The sequence below is a fragment of the Rattus norvegicus genome, chromosome 2 (assembly GCF_036323735.1).
Source record: "Rattus norvegicus strain BN/NHsdMcwi chromosome 2, GRCr8, whole genome shotgun sequence".
Lineage (NCBI taxonomy): Eukaryota > Metazoa > Chordata > Mammalia > Rodentia > Muridae > Rattus > Rattus norvegicus.
In genome coordinates, this window is record NC_086020.1 from 58,042,661 (window position 1) to 58,059,669 (window position 17,009).

At 45.1% G+C, this 17,009-nt stretch overlaps 1 protein-coding gene and 1 long non-coding RNA gene across 8 annotated transcripts in view; one reads left to right on the forward strand and one right to left on the reverse strand.

Annotated features, from left to right (window-relative positions):
• The window catches only part of Egflam (EGF-like, fibronectin type III and laminin G domains), a 174,077-nt gene that overhangs the window by 12,727 nt on the left and 144,341 nt on the right, over window positions 1-17,009 (reverse strand). For 2 of the 3 annotated variants that reach the window (XM_006232013.5, XM_017590987.3), the window contains 4 exons: window positions 13,449-13,565; window positions 10,944-11,124; window positions 4,140-4,163; window positions 2,119-2,197 (listed from right to left, as the gene is read on the reverse strand). In XM_006232013.5, coding sequence (XP_006232075.1) covers window positions 2,119-2,197; window positions 4,140-4,163; window positions 10,944-11,124; window positions 13,449-13,565 — 401 coding nt within the window. 3 annotated transcript variants of the gene reach the window in all.
• Window positions 594-17,009, forward strand: part of LOC108349957 (uncharacterized) — a 33,700-nt gene continuing 17,284 nt past the window's right edge. For 2 of the 5 annotated variants that reach the window (XR_005500719.2, XR_005500723.2), the window contains exon 1: window positions 11,121-12,454. This is a non-coding gene — a long non-coding RNA (uncharacterized LOC108349957). Of the gene's footprint in view, window positions 1,644-11,120; window positions 12,455-17,009 lie in introns of those variants that run through there. The other 3 variants (XR_005500724.2, XR_005500718.2, XR_005500721.2) reach the window with 3 other exon arrangements.

The window sequence follows — 17,009 nt, forward strand, 5'->3', positions numbered from 1 at the left end:
GAGCACACATAGCTCTTTTTTTGCCTTATCCATTCTGGTAAGAAGAGCAGGGAGAAAATGTTCTCCTTTCCATTTTCCATGTTACCATAGCTCTGTCTCCCTCATGCTTAATTTCAGAGCTGTACAGTGCATTCAATAGTAAATGCTAGGAAGAGGGGAGGGGACTTCCGTCTAGGCTTACCACGGCCTGATTTAGAGAAGAAGGCATCAAGCTTGTCTTCCTCATGCAGAGGAACACCAGACCAGCTACAGACAAGTCAACCCTGGACAGTTCTTTAGGAACCTGCTGGTCTCTCACTTCGAGTCTTGCTCCTTCCCTCCTCCCTTGGCAATATGGGCTGGCATCAATCAGTCAAGCTAATTTGGTTTCTCTGATCAATGCTTGGTTTAAGAATGGACACATAAGTTATTACCCAGTTTACTAGGAGTCTTCAGAAGCTTTCTTCTCTGTAGTGAGAGTCTTTTTACTCCTACAGGACATTGTCTAACTTGATAATCATTTTATGAGTGTTCTATTGGCAGCTAAGGAATATCCTGAAGGAACATGGCAAACATGGGTAAGATTTGGGGTCTTTGAGAATGATGCCAGTTCTCTGGATTAATTAGCCCAGCTGTATGTATACTTCTTATAATAAATCCTCTTCCTTTTAAGTACATTTTAAGCTGAGTTTTATGTTTCTTGACTCTCTAAAGGCATTAAACTGAAGGAGGTCATGAACATGTCCCTCTGAATGACTTCACACATACATGTGTCTATCCACACATGCCCACGCATGCACTCCAGCAGAGTTGCTCTGACTTGAGGCTTCTCCACCTTTTACTGCCACCACGGCTCTAGTTCCCTTAACAGTTGGTAGCCTCTAGCTAAGTACCAGAGGCCAAAGACTCAGACTCCTTTGGTAATGCTCTGCTTTGGGGGTGCTGCATGGCCTTCTGCTGTTGGGGAGAAAGAGGAAAAGGCAGCAAAGGGTGCACCTTGTCTGGGAATTGCTTCTCATCTAAATCCTCATTCCAAGGCCACAAACAGAAGCCGTGATTAGGGAAGTGAAGCCAGGTCTGTCTCCTTCCACAATACCATGTCTCTTAATCCTTCCTGAACAGTCCCTCAACTGGGAACCATTCAGTATTCAAGACCAAGGTGGCCATCCTTATTCAAACCACTACAATAGTCTGATATGCCTACAGTCACCCCACACAACCCAGGAACATATTTTCCAATTAATTTTGCTTCTCAATACCCTAAATTCTACCTTAAAGCATGGTGGCTTTAAAGATTTTTTTTTTCATGTTAGTGTTCACCCAAACTAAAGGGGAAGAAAAAAAATCCTAGAACAATTTTCTGGTGATTAAAGATGGATGAACATCTCCAATGTCAAAGGACTGGGGGAGAAACTGTAGTTGCCAACAAGAGGCTTGGCTGCCTGGAGGGTTGCTTTAAGAGCCAACCCCAATCCTTGCCACATATACAGGCTGCTGGAAATTCTAGCCCGTCCCTGTCCCCAGGGAACGAAAGTTGCAACTTGAGCATCAGTATCATGCCTTCTGTGCCTATATCATGCTCTTCTGTCCACACCAAGAGAAGTGAGCCATCTTCACTGTACAGGCAGAGCCTCAAGGAGGGCCGTGGACCTTTGGAGACAAAGGTACTGTCCTGGCAGGAAATGGCTCCCAACTATTTGGTTGGTAGCAGCTGAAGCCTTCTACAACCGGCTCCAGGCAGCTCTGCAGGCTATGGCCCAGAACAGCAGAGAGCTAAGAACCCTCTAGAAGGTCAGAGGTGGGGGCGGGTATGATGTAATCATACTCCTGCTTTAGGAGCGACCGATTCCTTCTGCCTCTCAAACTGGAAACCCCAGGGGCAAGAGATATTCTTCCAGGCCCTTTGACCAGGAAAGGATTGGTGTGCTTATGGTAGGGTTGTTTGGAAAACTGATGCCTCCAAGTTTAGTTTTGTTTGTTTTGTTCTTGTTTCTATGTTTATTTCATGTGTCCCTCCCCCCTCCCCCCAGCCCAGGGGAAGAATTATTGTCTGGCAGAGACGATAAGGATAAACTCAGGGAGTGATATTAAGAAACTGACATCTAGGGAATAGGCAAGCTGCTGTCGCGGGCTCATTACCTCTTGAGGATATTTGGGTTGTCATAGGTCAGGTAACTCCGACCGATGAACTGTGGGATCTCAATGGCTTCTGTAATCGCTGAGACAGAACAGAAAATGGAGGTTATATGACATGTGTGCCACCCCCGCAACCTTGACTTCAGTACTTGCACACGTCGGGAACATGGCAGGAAAGCTGTCTGTGGAATGTGCTATTTGACGACTTGTCAGCCCCTTCCTCTTAGCTGTGCATGTGCTTGGCCTGGCCCAGTGGCCTGGCAAGGGTTTTCGCCCCTCTCTCCTTTCTCTAGAGCCTGGCGGTCACTGTCACCAATCTTGGCTCTGCAGAGAAGGCTTTGCAATGTGCTGAAACTTGAACTGTCCCCAGTGCTTCTTGGAAGCTGGAAGAGAGCCTGAGCCATGCGGAGAGCAGCTGGGGATAACCCCAGGATTTTGCCAAAGGAGGCAGAGAAAGTCATCCTCAAACAGGGCCCGGTGGGGTTCTTTATTTGGGGATCATCTTCCAAAGCCCCCAGCTCTGATGTGAGGGAGTGAGAAGCTTCTGTCTTCTTTCAGACATCACCTCCGGGTGAGATTTGATGAAGCCCTCCCTCCAGGCTCATGCAGGAGCACAAGAAGCAGGGTAGGCCTGCCATTCCCATTTCAGAGCAAGAACTACAGATAGCAAAGGCCAATTCCCCAGCTAGGACTCCGGCAGACCATGAACCAGAGCGGCTTGCCCCATTTTGGCTCTTGCCCACCTCCTACTTTCTAATATTTTTTTTCTTTTTCTTTTTTCTTTTTTTCAGAGCTGGGGACCGAACCCAGGGCCTTGCACTTGCTAGGCAAGCGCTCTACCACTGAGCTAAATCCCCAACCCCACTTTTTAATATTTTAGAAACCAATTTCCTTCCTCCCTGTTTCCCATCTCTTGGTCACCCTGAGGAATCACACTTTCAAATACATCAAAAGAACAGGCGTGTGTGGTGTCTCACACTGGGGTGTGTGGAGGGGATTTCTGCTAGGGAAATAACCACACTACCCTTTCCCCCTCCCCCTTGGAAAGATACAGAAATAACAGCTTAAAGAAACCAAGGTAGAGTAGATCTCACGCTGAAAATAAAGTGTGTAAAATGAGAGCATAACTAGCTTATGAGACAGTTATAGCTCCATGAACACACGTGGTTGATACGAAGAAGGCAGTGCCTAAGAACTCTGCACTCAGGAAGGGAAATCTATCATTTGACTGTGAGCAGTGAAAAAGAGTTTCAGTTTGACTTTTAAACATACAAAGAGAATGAGAGAGAAAGGTTGGTGGATAGACAGCCACAAGCTGGGAGAGCAGAAATACTGTGGACTGGGAAAGCAAAAGGAGAAGGAAGGACCAGAGGGATGAGGGGTGAACTCCCAGGACTCTTGGGGTGGGGTTGGGGGGAGTGCAGGTTGGAGGAAAAGGGGGGGATGGGGAGGAAAAAGAGGGGGTGGGAGCTCTTGGTAGAGGTGCCAGTCCCTTATTTCAGGAACTGTGCTGATAAGGAAGTAGGAGGAGTGTGCCCAAGCTGAATGGCATAAGAGTCTGACCCTGGGCTAAACATAACCAAAAAGGCCCCAGTGGGCCTGCTCACTCCAGGGTGAGAGGTACAGCCAGGGCCCATCACTGCTGTTGTTGGCCCTGTGTGTGGGCCTGTGGCCAAGAGCCATCATTCTCTTTGGACTTCTTGAACTGATCATGCTGTGTTTGTCACAAGTCCACTCTGCAAACAGGACCCCAGGAGGCATCTGTCTGCAAGAGTGAAGTCCAGCTACCTGCTGACTAGACCGCCAAGCTCTCTGAGACACAAATAAGGAAGAGCTCGCTTGGGTGCCCATGCTGGAAGGCAGATCCCCAGGACCTTGGTGGGTGTGTCTGATGCCCACTCCTGCTCACCCCATTTCCCTTCTGCCTGCCGTTGGCTGCACTGTGCTCAGGGGCCTGGCCAAGGCTGGCAGGCTCTGGCGGGAGCCCAAGCCGATCAGTCTCTTCCAAGCCTTACTGTACTTACTATTGAGGCAGTAGTTTCCACACTCTGCCAGGTGCGAGCATGAAAGAGAAACGGAGAATCAGCACTCACAGACATTGTACTCTGTGCAGATCACTGGGAACCATACTTGCCTGCTTCCAAAGCCTAAGGAAGACCCACCATCGAATGGAGGTTGGGCTGCTGCATGAAACCCTGGCAGTTTCTTCAGGGCATCGCTGGTGTTGTTCACCCTTGAGTTTATTGCACTTGAAGGTGGCAGAGAACCAAAGAGACATTTACCATAACTTCCCGCCACACTACCTTCAACCCACCTTTCTACTACACCTTGAAAAATGGCTTGCTACCTGCTATCAATGGTCTACTCCGGGCTGCCCGAAATCAAGGAACAATAAACCAATCAGCCACACGCTCCCCCACGGCCGTTTGCCGGATTCTGGAAACCAAGTTTTCTTGTGATCAACTAAGGGCGAGGCATTCTCCAGAAACCACACCATCAAGCACCACAACAATGCCCTCAAGTTAGTCAGCGCACGAAGGCGTGCATGCCAAAAGCAGTTCCATTCAAAGAACACCAGTTCCAGAAGTGACTACCAAGCCGGTTTCCCAACCATCAATGGTTTAAGTTTTATTGTAAACATGTTTATACTTTAACTTAACCTTTAGACCTGGCCTTTCCTCTGTTCATGGACTAATGAAAATGCCTTGTCATTCCCTCGAATCTGTATGCTAAAGCGCAGGCTGTCCAGGTGGTGAAAAAACTGCCAATGAAGAGTGCAATTCCCACGTGCAAGTCCCACCCCCCCACACACACACCCAAGACGACACACTACGTGAGGGATTTGAAGTGTTTGATAAAGAGTTGAAAGGACAGCTCTCAATACGTTACACGGAGAGGACCGTGAGGGTATCATGGACTCACTGTCTCAACACCCCTGAGGCTGGTGGGCAGCATTGCTTCGGGGTACACCTCAAGGCCAGGGAATGACGGACTCACCGACTGTTGGGTACACCGTTCAAGGGCAGTTTATTTGATATGTAATTCTTTAGTGTACAGGCTGAGCACACCCAATGTCTAAATCCAAAGATTTAAGGGAGCTGACATCTGGAAAATTCCACACCCGAGATTGGGGTGCAGGTCAGTCAGAAAGGTGAACACAGTAAAAATGCTGCAGAAAATTGCTTCCGGGTTCTACAGAAAAGAGGATATATTGGAAACACAAACAAACCTCATATTTAGATCTGGGTCCCATCCTCAGGGTATCTCTTTATGTGTATGTAAGTCTTTCAAACTCTAAGAACAACAAGTCTGTAACCGGGAACGCTTTTGGTTCCAAGCATTTTGGATAAGGTCTATATAACCTGATCTATTAGGGTATGATATATATATATAGACAAAATCTTTGTCCATCCAACTAGCCCCGCAGCTAACTAAAGACCAGTGCAGCTCAAACATACCCATTTCCCCAGTGTTTAATGGTGTGCCTCAGAAAATAAATCCCCAGCAGCAAGCACGACTTACATGTTTTAGCAACATGTTTTTGTGAATAGTCTTAAAAGTGGGGTTTATATCTCCTGAAGCTGTTTTCTTACACAATGAAACAAACAGAAAATAGTTTTTTAATCACCCAAATCAGCTATATCAAAAATACAAATCTGCTAAGTTCCGAATAAAGCACCCCAAGTGTTAGGTCAGCATGGCTCAGGGAAGAAGGATGTTTGAAGACCCAGCCTTGCTCAGGAATGTTATGCCCTAGGCTCAGGCTCGGCCTCTAAGGTTGTTGGCTTTGTGTTGTGGCTAACACTCTACCTGCTATGGAGGAATGTCTCCATCTAGTGGTCAGCCTGGCTCTGAGCCACCTGAGTCCAAACTGCTCTGAACGGAGGGCACGAGTTATTTTCTTGGGTGACGGTGACTTGTTTGCTTATGGGGATGGGTGGGCCCCAGAAAAAACAACTGCGCCCTGTGCTCACCCACAGGGTACTCTGAATACAGCAAAAGCTCTTAGAGTTCCCGCGGAAGAGTGAGCTGTGTGAACTGAAATTCTCTAGAAAAGGTTAAAAAAAGACACCATGTGAAAAAGTGTGCAAGGCTGATTGACAGATCAGAACCTCTGATTGTGGAGAATTGAACTGTTGTTAAGCCAGAGCCAATTTGTCTTGGGCTACCTTTAGCTTCCTTAATTGTCACCCATTGCCCACCCTCTGTGTCTGACCTAAAGTTTTAGTGACTATCACAGGAAACCTTGTGGTGTATTAACAAGCACTAGGTTCCACCAAGCTAGAAGCTAAGTGTATCATCAGATAGCATCTGAAATCTATACCATAAATATCCCTGCTTTCCTGTAACCCACTATCTGACACTCCCACTAATACATTTTAATAATGCTTTGATTTATCTTTTCCCCCCTATATCTATAAATAACTCATGAAACCAATAGTACATTAGAACAGGATATTTTGAGCAATCTGACTGAACTTGTGTTCCTGGGTAATGCCACTCTTAGCTCCAGAATAAACTATATATAATATCACACATAATAATTATATATATACATATATATGTAATTTCTCATTCTTTTCGAGGTGAGAACTGTGCATTGCATTAACTGTTTAACTCATATATATCCAAATTTATTTGACCACAGACCCCAGCTCCTGCTTTGGGCATGTGGAAGCATGTGTTTGTAAGTGTCAAGGAGGTTGTGGAGGAAGAATGTCATGCACAAATCAGTCATTATAGACCTTAAAACCCTTTCCAGACACATTGAAAGGCTCAGCTCTAAACTCTTGGCAGCTTACTTAGACAAGGGATGCTGCAGGGGCTGAGAGTGTGGGTGGATGAGAGAGTGTGAAGAGAAGGAGAAGAAAGGAAGGAGAGGGCCCATGGTGGAAATGTGCTGCTGGAGGTGAGCCTCTGACATCCCTCTTGCAATGACGCGGGACTACAGTAGTAGTATTGCAAGAGGCACTACAGTTTGGTGGGGAAAGAGTTCTAAAACTGGGAGTATTCACACCAGTGAAGTCTAGCCTTATGGTTTTGTTGACTCCAGAAGTGATGGGTGGAGCTGAGGGCCTCTAGCTCCCCCTAGCATCATGGAGTCTGAGGTTGATGCTGCGAGACTTGATTCTGTGCAGCTGCAAATGCTGTGGAGAAATTGTGTGCAGAGTGTGTGTGTGTGTGTGTGTGTGTGTGTGTGTGTGTGTGTGTGTGTGTGTTTCTTCATGTGCATGTGTGTGTGTTCCTCATGGTGGTCTGCAGGCCTGCATGGCTTTGGAAACTTTTTCTCACCCCCATCCTCCTATGACATCTAATGGTAAGGAGAAGTATCAGATGTCCTTCCTTACTAAAGCCTTCAGGCATCAGAGTAATGATGGAGAAAAACCAACCTCCCCCTGAAGCAAGTGCTCTTGGAGTGGCTAAGGTGAGGTCTGGTTCTGGGTCTTAACTCAATAGTCTGGCCCTTTGTTTAACAAGAACAACAACAATAATTGTTAAAATAAAACAGAGGACATGCATGTAATCTAGCTGAGGGAAGTGGAGGCAAGAGGAATGTCATTAAATTCAAGGTTACCTTGGACTACAGAGTGATTACCAGGCCACAGTTACACAGAAAGACCAGGTCAGAGAAAAAAAGATCATAGGCAAGAATTCACACAACAAAAATATCCTGACAAAACAAAAAACCCAAACTAATTAAACCTTCTGTGTTGAATGTTTAGAGCAGAGTGTTGCTTTTGAAATATAGATTTATTATGAGGTAGGAAAAGCTTCAGCTGTGAAATGTAGAAGAACCCCTTTGCCGAATGAGGCAGGATTCTCCCTGACAACAGCAGATGGCTTCCAAGCACTCTTGGTCTTTCTAGCTTTGGATCTGCCCAGCTCACAGAGTCTCGGTGTCTTCCCTCTCTAAGGGATAGAATCTGCCGATTTCTCTTGCCTTTTTCCCAATCCTTCCAACATCCTAGCAGCATGTAGGTTACCATCCACAGTTACGTGCCCATTGCAACCTGAAGAAACTGTCACAGAGCCCCTTTAATCCACCAAGTCATTGTCACAGGAGAGGGGATATGGAATGTAGGTGATACACAAGCCTTCCTGGTCCTTGCAAAGCTTTCCCGTCCTAAATAATATTCTCATTTCAGAGCTGGCAGGGATACCAAGGTAATGTGCAGGGTGGCTGATGTTTCCTTAGCTTCTAGCCTGATTTTCCAGAAAAGAGCCATTTGCTCCCGGCCATGGCCCACTCCCTTACCCCTTACCCAAGTCTTGTCAATCTAGTGAGATCTGTTATTCTCTGGACATGAGCCTAGAGTCCAAAAGCCACTGTGTGAACATTTTATGTCTAATCCAGACAAAGTTCTGTAACAGAACATGGGACTAACAAGATCATAACATGCCCTTTCCTTCTTTCTTTAATCCCCAAAGCTAAGTGTTCCGAATAAGCCCAGATCTTATACGTAGACAATCAGTGTCAGAAGCAAGCTGGATGGTCTATTTCAACCCTTCAGACTTAGGGCTAACAGTGAATGATGAGCCCCAAATTCAAGTTTCATTCTTCCGTGTATGTATATGTGTATGAGTTTATGTGCACACAAATAATACATATCTAAGAGTTCATGCTGATATGTGCACACATGTTTATATTTGTGTGTGTAAGACAGGTTGTTATCAGGTCACTCTTCATTGTTTGTTTCTTTCTTTAGTCATTCATTCACTTTTGGAGTCTTCTTCAATCACTATTATCTTTCTATCTCTCGCTCTATGTATCTATGTATCTATGTATCTATGTATCTATGTATCTATGTATCTATGTATCTATGTATCTATGTATCTATGTATCTATGTATCTATGTATCTATGTATCTATGTATCTATGTATCTATGTATCTATGTATCTATGTATCTATGTATCTATGTATCTATGTATCATCTATGTATCTATGTATCATCTACGTATCTATGTATCTATGTATCTATGTATCTATGTATCTATGTATCTATATGTATCTATGTATCTATCTATCTATCTTTTTTTGGCACAGGATCTCTTTTTGAGTCCTGAGCTCACTGATTTCCACAATACTAGCTGGCTTACAAGCCCAGTATTTCCCTTTCCCCACCTTCCTAGCCCTGGAATTTTAAGGCACATTCTGTCACACCAGGCTTTTTACATGGGTGCTGAGGAGTTGAACTCAGGCCTTCGTGCTTCTACAGCAAATACTTTACCAACTGAGCCATCTCCTCTGACTCCAAACTTAAGTTTCTGAAGGCACAGGTTACTCCTGAACCTTAACTAGACATCCCTTCAAGATTCATCTTTTAATAGGGCCATAACAATGTGCCTGTTACAATCCAAGGTTCATAAATAGTAACTCTTCTTTGCTTAGAAAAAAAAATGCCATGCTCTGTTAGACAAACTCCAGGAACCATGTAAATGTAACCAACACTACTGAGCTGTTAATTACCACATTTGGCATCTTTTATATTTTCCATGGCCGCTGCCACTCCATGTACAAAATGTCTACCTATAAAATTTAGACTTTTCTTCCTTTGGTTAAAATCAGGCATCTGTGACAAGTAAAATCGTAAGAAAGCACATGTGGGTTCTTTCACAGATTCATTGACCTGTTTTCTTTCAGAGATGTTTGCTTTAGTCAGAAACTAACTTTGGGGCAGGCAGGTGGGTCATTCCCATGGTAGAAATGTCTTGGTCTATGGAGCCCTACCTGGGACATATGGACAGGTACAGACAGGCCACTTCTAGATGCCAAGACCGTGGCTACTGCTTCCTTTATGTAGGTATAGGAAGGGAGAAGTAGAGTCTGTGGTTTATGGCCCTCCCAACCTTTCAGACAGGGCCTGATGGAAGTTCACAGCACCCACTAGGGGAGCTTATTTCTCTCATCAGTACTAATAGTGGCTAGTGTTAATGCAGTGACCAGTAAACCCCCTTCTACATGCTTGTATGCACTCCCTCATTTAGTTTATACTCAGTCCTTGCGTAGATACTCTGGCTATGGTATATAGAGTATAGCTTCCATTTCATAACTGAGGCAGACTGGTTCAGCACAGTGCACATACCTTAGTTTGGAGAATTAAAGCCTTGTTCCTGTTTTTCTGTGTTTGGGCAACATTTCTCTTTAAGGAGTCCACATGTTTATCAGTACATAAACAAAGGGATTCCTTTGTTAGGATGTGTTTGAAGTAGCTCGTGTGTATCAAGTCTTAAGTCTTTGCTCTGTCCAGGTTAACCTTTTGGAAGAGAGCCTACAAGAGGTTTCTTAGGGAAGGGGTCAGAGCAGGGACTAGAGAGGCCGCTTACCTACTCTAACAGAGATATTTTCTGACTGAATTCTCTTTAAGCCTTTCTAGTACCTTATATGATACAATGGCTACCTCATATACATGTTACTAAGTTGTTGATCAAAATGACCCATAAAGCTGTACCTGTATTACCAATATTCCCTTTTAAAGCACTGGTCTTACCAAATCTCAAGGAATAGGCCTGTAACCCTAGTTTCTTGTGATGTTGAGGAAATAGGTTTGTAAATTCAAGGCCTTTCTGGGCTATAAATGAGTTCAAGGTTAGCCTGGGCAACTTGGTGAGAAGTTCTTTCGAAATAAGAAATTACAGAAAGGGCTGGGCATGCAATTCAGTGACAGAGTGTTTGCTGAATATGAGTCAGGCTATGGGTTCAAGTCCAAGTACTGTGGGGGGAAAAACAAAAAAAAAAAAAACAAAACAAAACAAAAAGAGTAGTCCCCATAATTCAGTCTGTGGCTTCCATGCCCTCCAAGAAGCAAAGCTAAGACCCCAAATGTACCTTTCTGGCAGTTCAGGCCTTCGAAGCCCAAGGGACAGTCACACTCATAACCCTCCTTCCTGGGCCTACAGCTGCCCCCATGGGCACAGGGGGCCCCCACACAGGGGTGCGCTGCGTTCTCCACATTCACACCAGATGTAAAGTCGTGCCTCACATGGATGGTCCGGTCATTTAGGATGATCTTTGGATAGAGAAACACAAAGAAATTCAAGACTCAAAAACCAAACTTATAGTTCAGAAACCTGAGCTGCTGATAATGAGGGTGGTTAACATAGAACGGAAATCTGGAGATGGATCCTTTAGAAGAGTTGACTATGGTATATCTGGAGAAGAGAGCCTCCTGTTGTGATCGATTACCTCTGCTGGGACACTCCTTAAGACTGGAAGCAAATAACTCAAAATAGCTTCAAGAAGTCCCTGAAACTGACCACCAGGGCTCTTTCTCCCAAGTGTGTATAAGCAATAAAGCCTGCTGAGAGACATTCTCAGAGCAGTTGAGCTACAAAACAGACTCTCAGACCTATGGAGCTGCTTGGAAGATGCCCAGGCCTAGCATCCTGGAAGAGATAGGCCAATAACCCGGAAGAAGCAGAGATCAGGAGAACTATGTCAAAGAAGAAAGGAAACACTGGGAAAGGAAACTCTGACTTGTTGAGCTACCTGTAGACTGCTCTTTGTGGTCCAGGTTTCTGGCTTTTATGAACTGTCATCCATGCTAGGGTGGGCTTTGATGATATAACTGTTTGGAGGTGATTTCTGCTTCTGTAAGTGACCCCTCTCACCCATATTCCCATAAGTCACTTTCCTAGTAAACTTTGTGATACTCCCTAAACCAGCACCTGGCCCTCACCAAGTCCTCCCCCCAACCCCCCATTCCTCTTGTCTTTCTTCTTTGACATTACTGAGTTTCCTCTCTCTCCACATCCTCTACAGAAGTACCGGGAAGCTCAGGCTTCCTCTTTGCTATGCATATCCATCCTGGGGTGATAAGTCCTGCTCTGTCTTCCCTGACAAATGGCTCTAGGCAGAGTAATATATTTCTGGGAAACGTTATTCGGTGCCTTACCTCTTTCCAACATTTTTAGCCCTTGACTTAGAATGAAGAATGACCATGTACATTGAGCTGCTGTTGGCTTTCCAACTGACAGAAGAAATACGCTGGGGGAATCTCCTATTGTCTGGGATGTTAAAAGAGGTTAGCAGAGGTGATTTCTACTGGGAATCTGCTTCCATTTCCACAGATATACCTCGTCTTTGGAGAGCGCTGTGAAGTTGGGGGAAAACCTCTCCAGATCCTGAATCAGAGAAGCCACTAGTAAAGAACCTTCTCATATATCCCTCTTCTCATTCTGCAGGTGAAAAATACAAAGCCCAGCAGAAGGCGCTCCGGCAATACAAGCCCTGCATTTGTCTCCTGCCAGTGCCTCAGTCAGGAAGGGAAGGACAGCTTTTCTAGAGGACAGGAAAGAAGGGCTGGGGGCCCTGTGAACCAGAGGTGAAGCTTGAGGATGGTGGGTGAGCTTTTTCACACCTCAAACCTATGATCTATGTGAAAATGTGACCCATGCCCCTTGTGGGGAACCATGATCTCACCTGGGATGACAATGGCACTAGCTGTAAAAGACATGTGAGAGCAAGCGAACGCTCGCTGGACTGTTTCTGAACTAGCAGTGAGATATGAAGGAGATACACACCAGCAGCCTTTCCCAGGGACAGTCTTCAAATTCCAATAGCACCGTCTTTCAGTGTCACTTCTCCCTCATCCTCTACTCTCATTCTTTGTCAAGAGTCCGACCTTGGTCCCCATACCACCCTCCATCCCTAAAGGGAAACAAGATGAGGCTAACCCAGGGTCCAGTTCACTCTCTCCCCTGTAGGCAGCCCTGCAAGTCTAGGCTCTGAGTCAGACTGCATGTCTATAGCCGAGGAGCACAAGTTCATGACCCAGGGGATCTTGAGCATCCCCAAGAGAATGACTAGGAAACATGAGAGTGGGGTCAGCACCTTCCACTAGCCAAGTAGTTCTTTTATCTTCAGCTTTCTGGATCGAGTTTCTGTAATCCGAGAGCTCTTATGTGATTGATGAGGAGCAACTGCTCCTGAGTGGGTGGGAATAACACTTGACTCTTACGTGGAGCAAAGGACTCAGTAACTCAGAGGAAGCCTAAGACAGGGAGCTCACTCCCCTGCTCTACTTGTCCCTTCCCTGGCCACACAGGTGGCATCTTGGTGTCAGTTATCTCTCCCAAGAGCCCTAGAAAATTTGGAAAACTCTTGCTGAAAAAAAAAATTCACTGTCACTTCATAGAATCACTTTATACTGAACAGAAATCCAGGAACAGGTGTTTGGGAAACTAGACAGTAAGTATTAAAAATAAAACCATCTAAGCATTTTGGCATTTTTTTCCAAACCCTTTTCCTGAGGCACAAAAGAAAACACTGATTATAATGCTTAACGCTATGTACAGTCCGAGAGATATCAAGCACGAGGAAGTGAAAGTATACCTTCTGGATGCTCCCACTAAATGGATGGAGGATACCCGAGTTCTTCTTGACATCATCGTAATTTGGGACTCCGCCAATAAAAATGTCTGTATTACACTTAATCTGGGTGAAGCCTCCCTGTCAAGGCACAAAGAAAAGCAAGTAACAGACCAACTTCAAGACAGATGCTGACAACAACCCCGGGCGCCATCACAGCAACCTGGCCACGCATTAGCTCAACTGTCATGTTGTCTTGGTAGGTCACTGACCTTGAATATCAGGAAGTTTCCTAGTCCCCTGAGACCCATTTCTATTGTGTGTAAATAGAGCATAATATCGAACTCTCAGAAGCATCACAATGTGAGTACCAACTCCATGACTGTCGATTGGTGAGCAGTGACATTTCTCTACTTGGGAAAACTGCTTCCAACCAGTGGAGCTCAGATGAGATTATGGAACAGAAAAGCAACAAATGCTTCTGGACAGAAGGTTTCAGATCTCGGAAGTGGGTCTCTATATCCTTTCTTCTCTCATCTTCCTTCAGTCTAGCTCGTAAGTAGACGTTGCAACTAGCCATTGGTGGCTATGTGCATGAGTGAGGACTAACTCTTCATTATAAATTAATGATATTCTAGAGCAGTTGGTGACACTCTAGCCTATTCTAAGGGCAGAGAAGCTCTGAATTTACACTTTGGCCAAAGCTGAATGCATTTTCAGCATTCCACTAGGTGCCTACTGTTCTGTTTGGGAATGGCATAGATAGGGCTTCTCCAAGACAAAGGACTAAGTGAAGGCATAGGGTTGGGATACTGGTGATCAAATACATGTAAAGGGCAAGGAAGTTTTTTTCATCCTCCCAGTTCTTGGAGAACCTGCCATTGTCCTCTCTTGCATCCCACGTGTAGCAACACTTGTATTACAATTAATGTCTAAGCTCACTCAATAAAACCCATAAGCAAAATGTGAAACCATCATAAGACAGCAGCAGTAGTGTCCCAAAAGCTGAGATTGCTGGGCATCGCACACTTTAAGAAGCACAAGATAGTGTTCTTGGAGTTGGAAAGAACTCAGTGGTTAAAAGTGCTTGAGAACAACACTGAGGAGCAGAGTTCATGACACAGAAACCATGCAACAAGCCAAGAATTTCCCAAATGCCTCTGAGGGATCTATCACCCTCTTCTGAACCCCTGATCCATGCGTGCGCGCGCGCGCGCGCGCACACACACACACACACACACACACACACAGAGAGAGAGAGAGAGAGAGAGACAGAGACAGAGACAGAGACAGAGACAGAGAGACAGAGAGACAGAGAGACAGAGAGACAGAGAAGCATATATGGTCACACATACACAGATACACACATAGGTACTTTAAAAGATACCATGTTTGTGATAAAATAAATATAAAGAGGCACATTATTAAGTCATTTAACAAACATGATTAGGCACCAGCTTATTGTGCTCAAGCAATGTATTAATGCTAGACAGACATTAACAAATAGGAAAGACCCAATCTTTGTCCCCTCTGGATTTATATTGGTGGAGAACATGTGTAGGAGATCCATGTGTAGGTGACAACTGTCCAGGTTCCTTTGAGTATGCCTGAGGACAGGGAGGTCTCTTACCTCACACTGGTTGTAGGGACTGGGAGAGTTGACCAAGGCAGGGTGTCAACTGTGGAACTGGAAGAAGTTGGGGTTGGAGGTTTATAAGTAACAGACAGTTGGGAGGACCAGGTAGTGCAGAGCCTAAGAAGCCATGTTAGGAGTTTGATCCAAAAAGTCAACAAGTCTGAAGCCGGGGGTGGAGGTTGGGGGGGGCTGTGTGTTTTAGGAAGATCATTGGTCAGAGAGAGAAGAATGGATTGGGGATCACATCAGAGGTAGTGAAGAGGAAATAGATGATCTCAGATGACCATTTATCTCTAAGAGTACCTACGGGATCTAGCTTCTACTGTTTGTCATACTGGGGGTGGAGTCTAAGGCCTGGTCCATGTTTATCCTAGGCTAGCACATTGCCAGTGCTATATAAACCATAGCCTTATATAGGTCTTATTTCAATGCATGGTCATGAAGGAAACCCAGGGACTTTTGGGAATTCAGGTGGCCCAATAATGTGTATCATTACACACTTCCAAGCATCTGTCCCTCCAGTCAGCATCTCTGACTCCAGAGCTGAGAGAAACTATTTGAGGAAAGGAAGAAGGCTATGGAGTCAGTGGAAGAGTTTTCTTTGAGTCCAAGTTCTGACTTTGAGTTCCAAGGTGTCCAGTGAATGGGGTGAGAACAATTTTATTCTGGCTTTTGAAGGACCATCCCTCTTGCTGACAAGGAGGAAGGTAGCCTATAGTTTCATGTCCTCATCTTCTCTTTAAATTATTTTCCTTTGGATTGTGACCCTGGAAATAGTCAATTGCAGTGACAAATGCCCTAGCATCTGTAATAGGGCAGAGCCAACTATGTGTTAGGTACTGCTGTGATTTGTCTATGCAATTCTCCTGATTCTCACAGTGACTCTCAGATGTGTGCTGTCACCAGCAGGACAGTCTCCATTGATCTGAGGATAATGATGCGATGAGAAAAGCGCAAGCTTGGGAGTCAGATGACCAGCCTGAGCTTATGCCACTGGTGAAGCTGGATTTGGAAGCTCAGGAGTCGGGTTTTGTAGCATGTTCTTGTCAAACGTGTCATCCCTACACTGCTGAGTCTATGATCTCAGCTGTCACCTCATATAAATGATGAGGTCAAAGGTTGATGAGGGGCAGGGTAAAAAGAGCAGAAAGCAAGTTCTTAAACATGCCTTGGTTACTAAGTGTCATGATTTGTATATGCTTGGCCCAGGGAGTGGCACTCTTTAGAGGTATAGTCTTGTTGGAGTAGGTGTGCCACTGTGTATGGGCTTTAAACCCCTCATCCCAGCTGCCCGGAAGTCTGTCTTCCACTAGTAGCCTGCAGATGAAGATATGGAACTTTCAGCTCCTCCTGCACCAGGCCTGCCTGGATGCTACGATGCTCCCGCCTTAATAATAATGGACTGAACCTCTGAACCTGTGAGCCAGCCCCAATCAAATACTGTCATTATAAGACTTGCCATGGTCATGGTGTCTGTTCACAACAGTAAAACCCCTTCATAAGACACTAAATATTAATGAAGTATAACCCAGGCTTATAAAAAGCCCTGTGAGATCAATATAGTTGCTGTCATTCCCATTTAGAGTGGCAGAACAGACATCATTGTCTAGTGGAGAACTGGAACGTCAACTCAGCACTAGAACCTGTGTACTCAGATACAACACAAACTGCTTTAAAAAACATCTATTTATTTATTTGTTTGTTTATTTGTGTGTGTGTGTGTGTGTGTGTGTTTACATACATGGTGTGCTACAGCACATGTCTGGAGGTCAGAGGACAACTTGCAGGAGCCAGTCCTCTCCTACTCCGTAGATTCTGGAAATCAAACTCGGGTCATCAGCCTTAAGGACAAGCAAGCACCTTAGCCCACTGAGACATCTGGCCTTCCCACTTCCCACTACTCTTCTATCAACATCAGCAGAAAACAATGGCCTGGCCCTCACCAACCA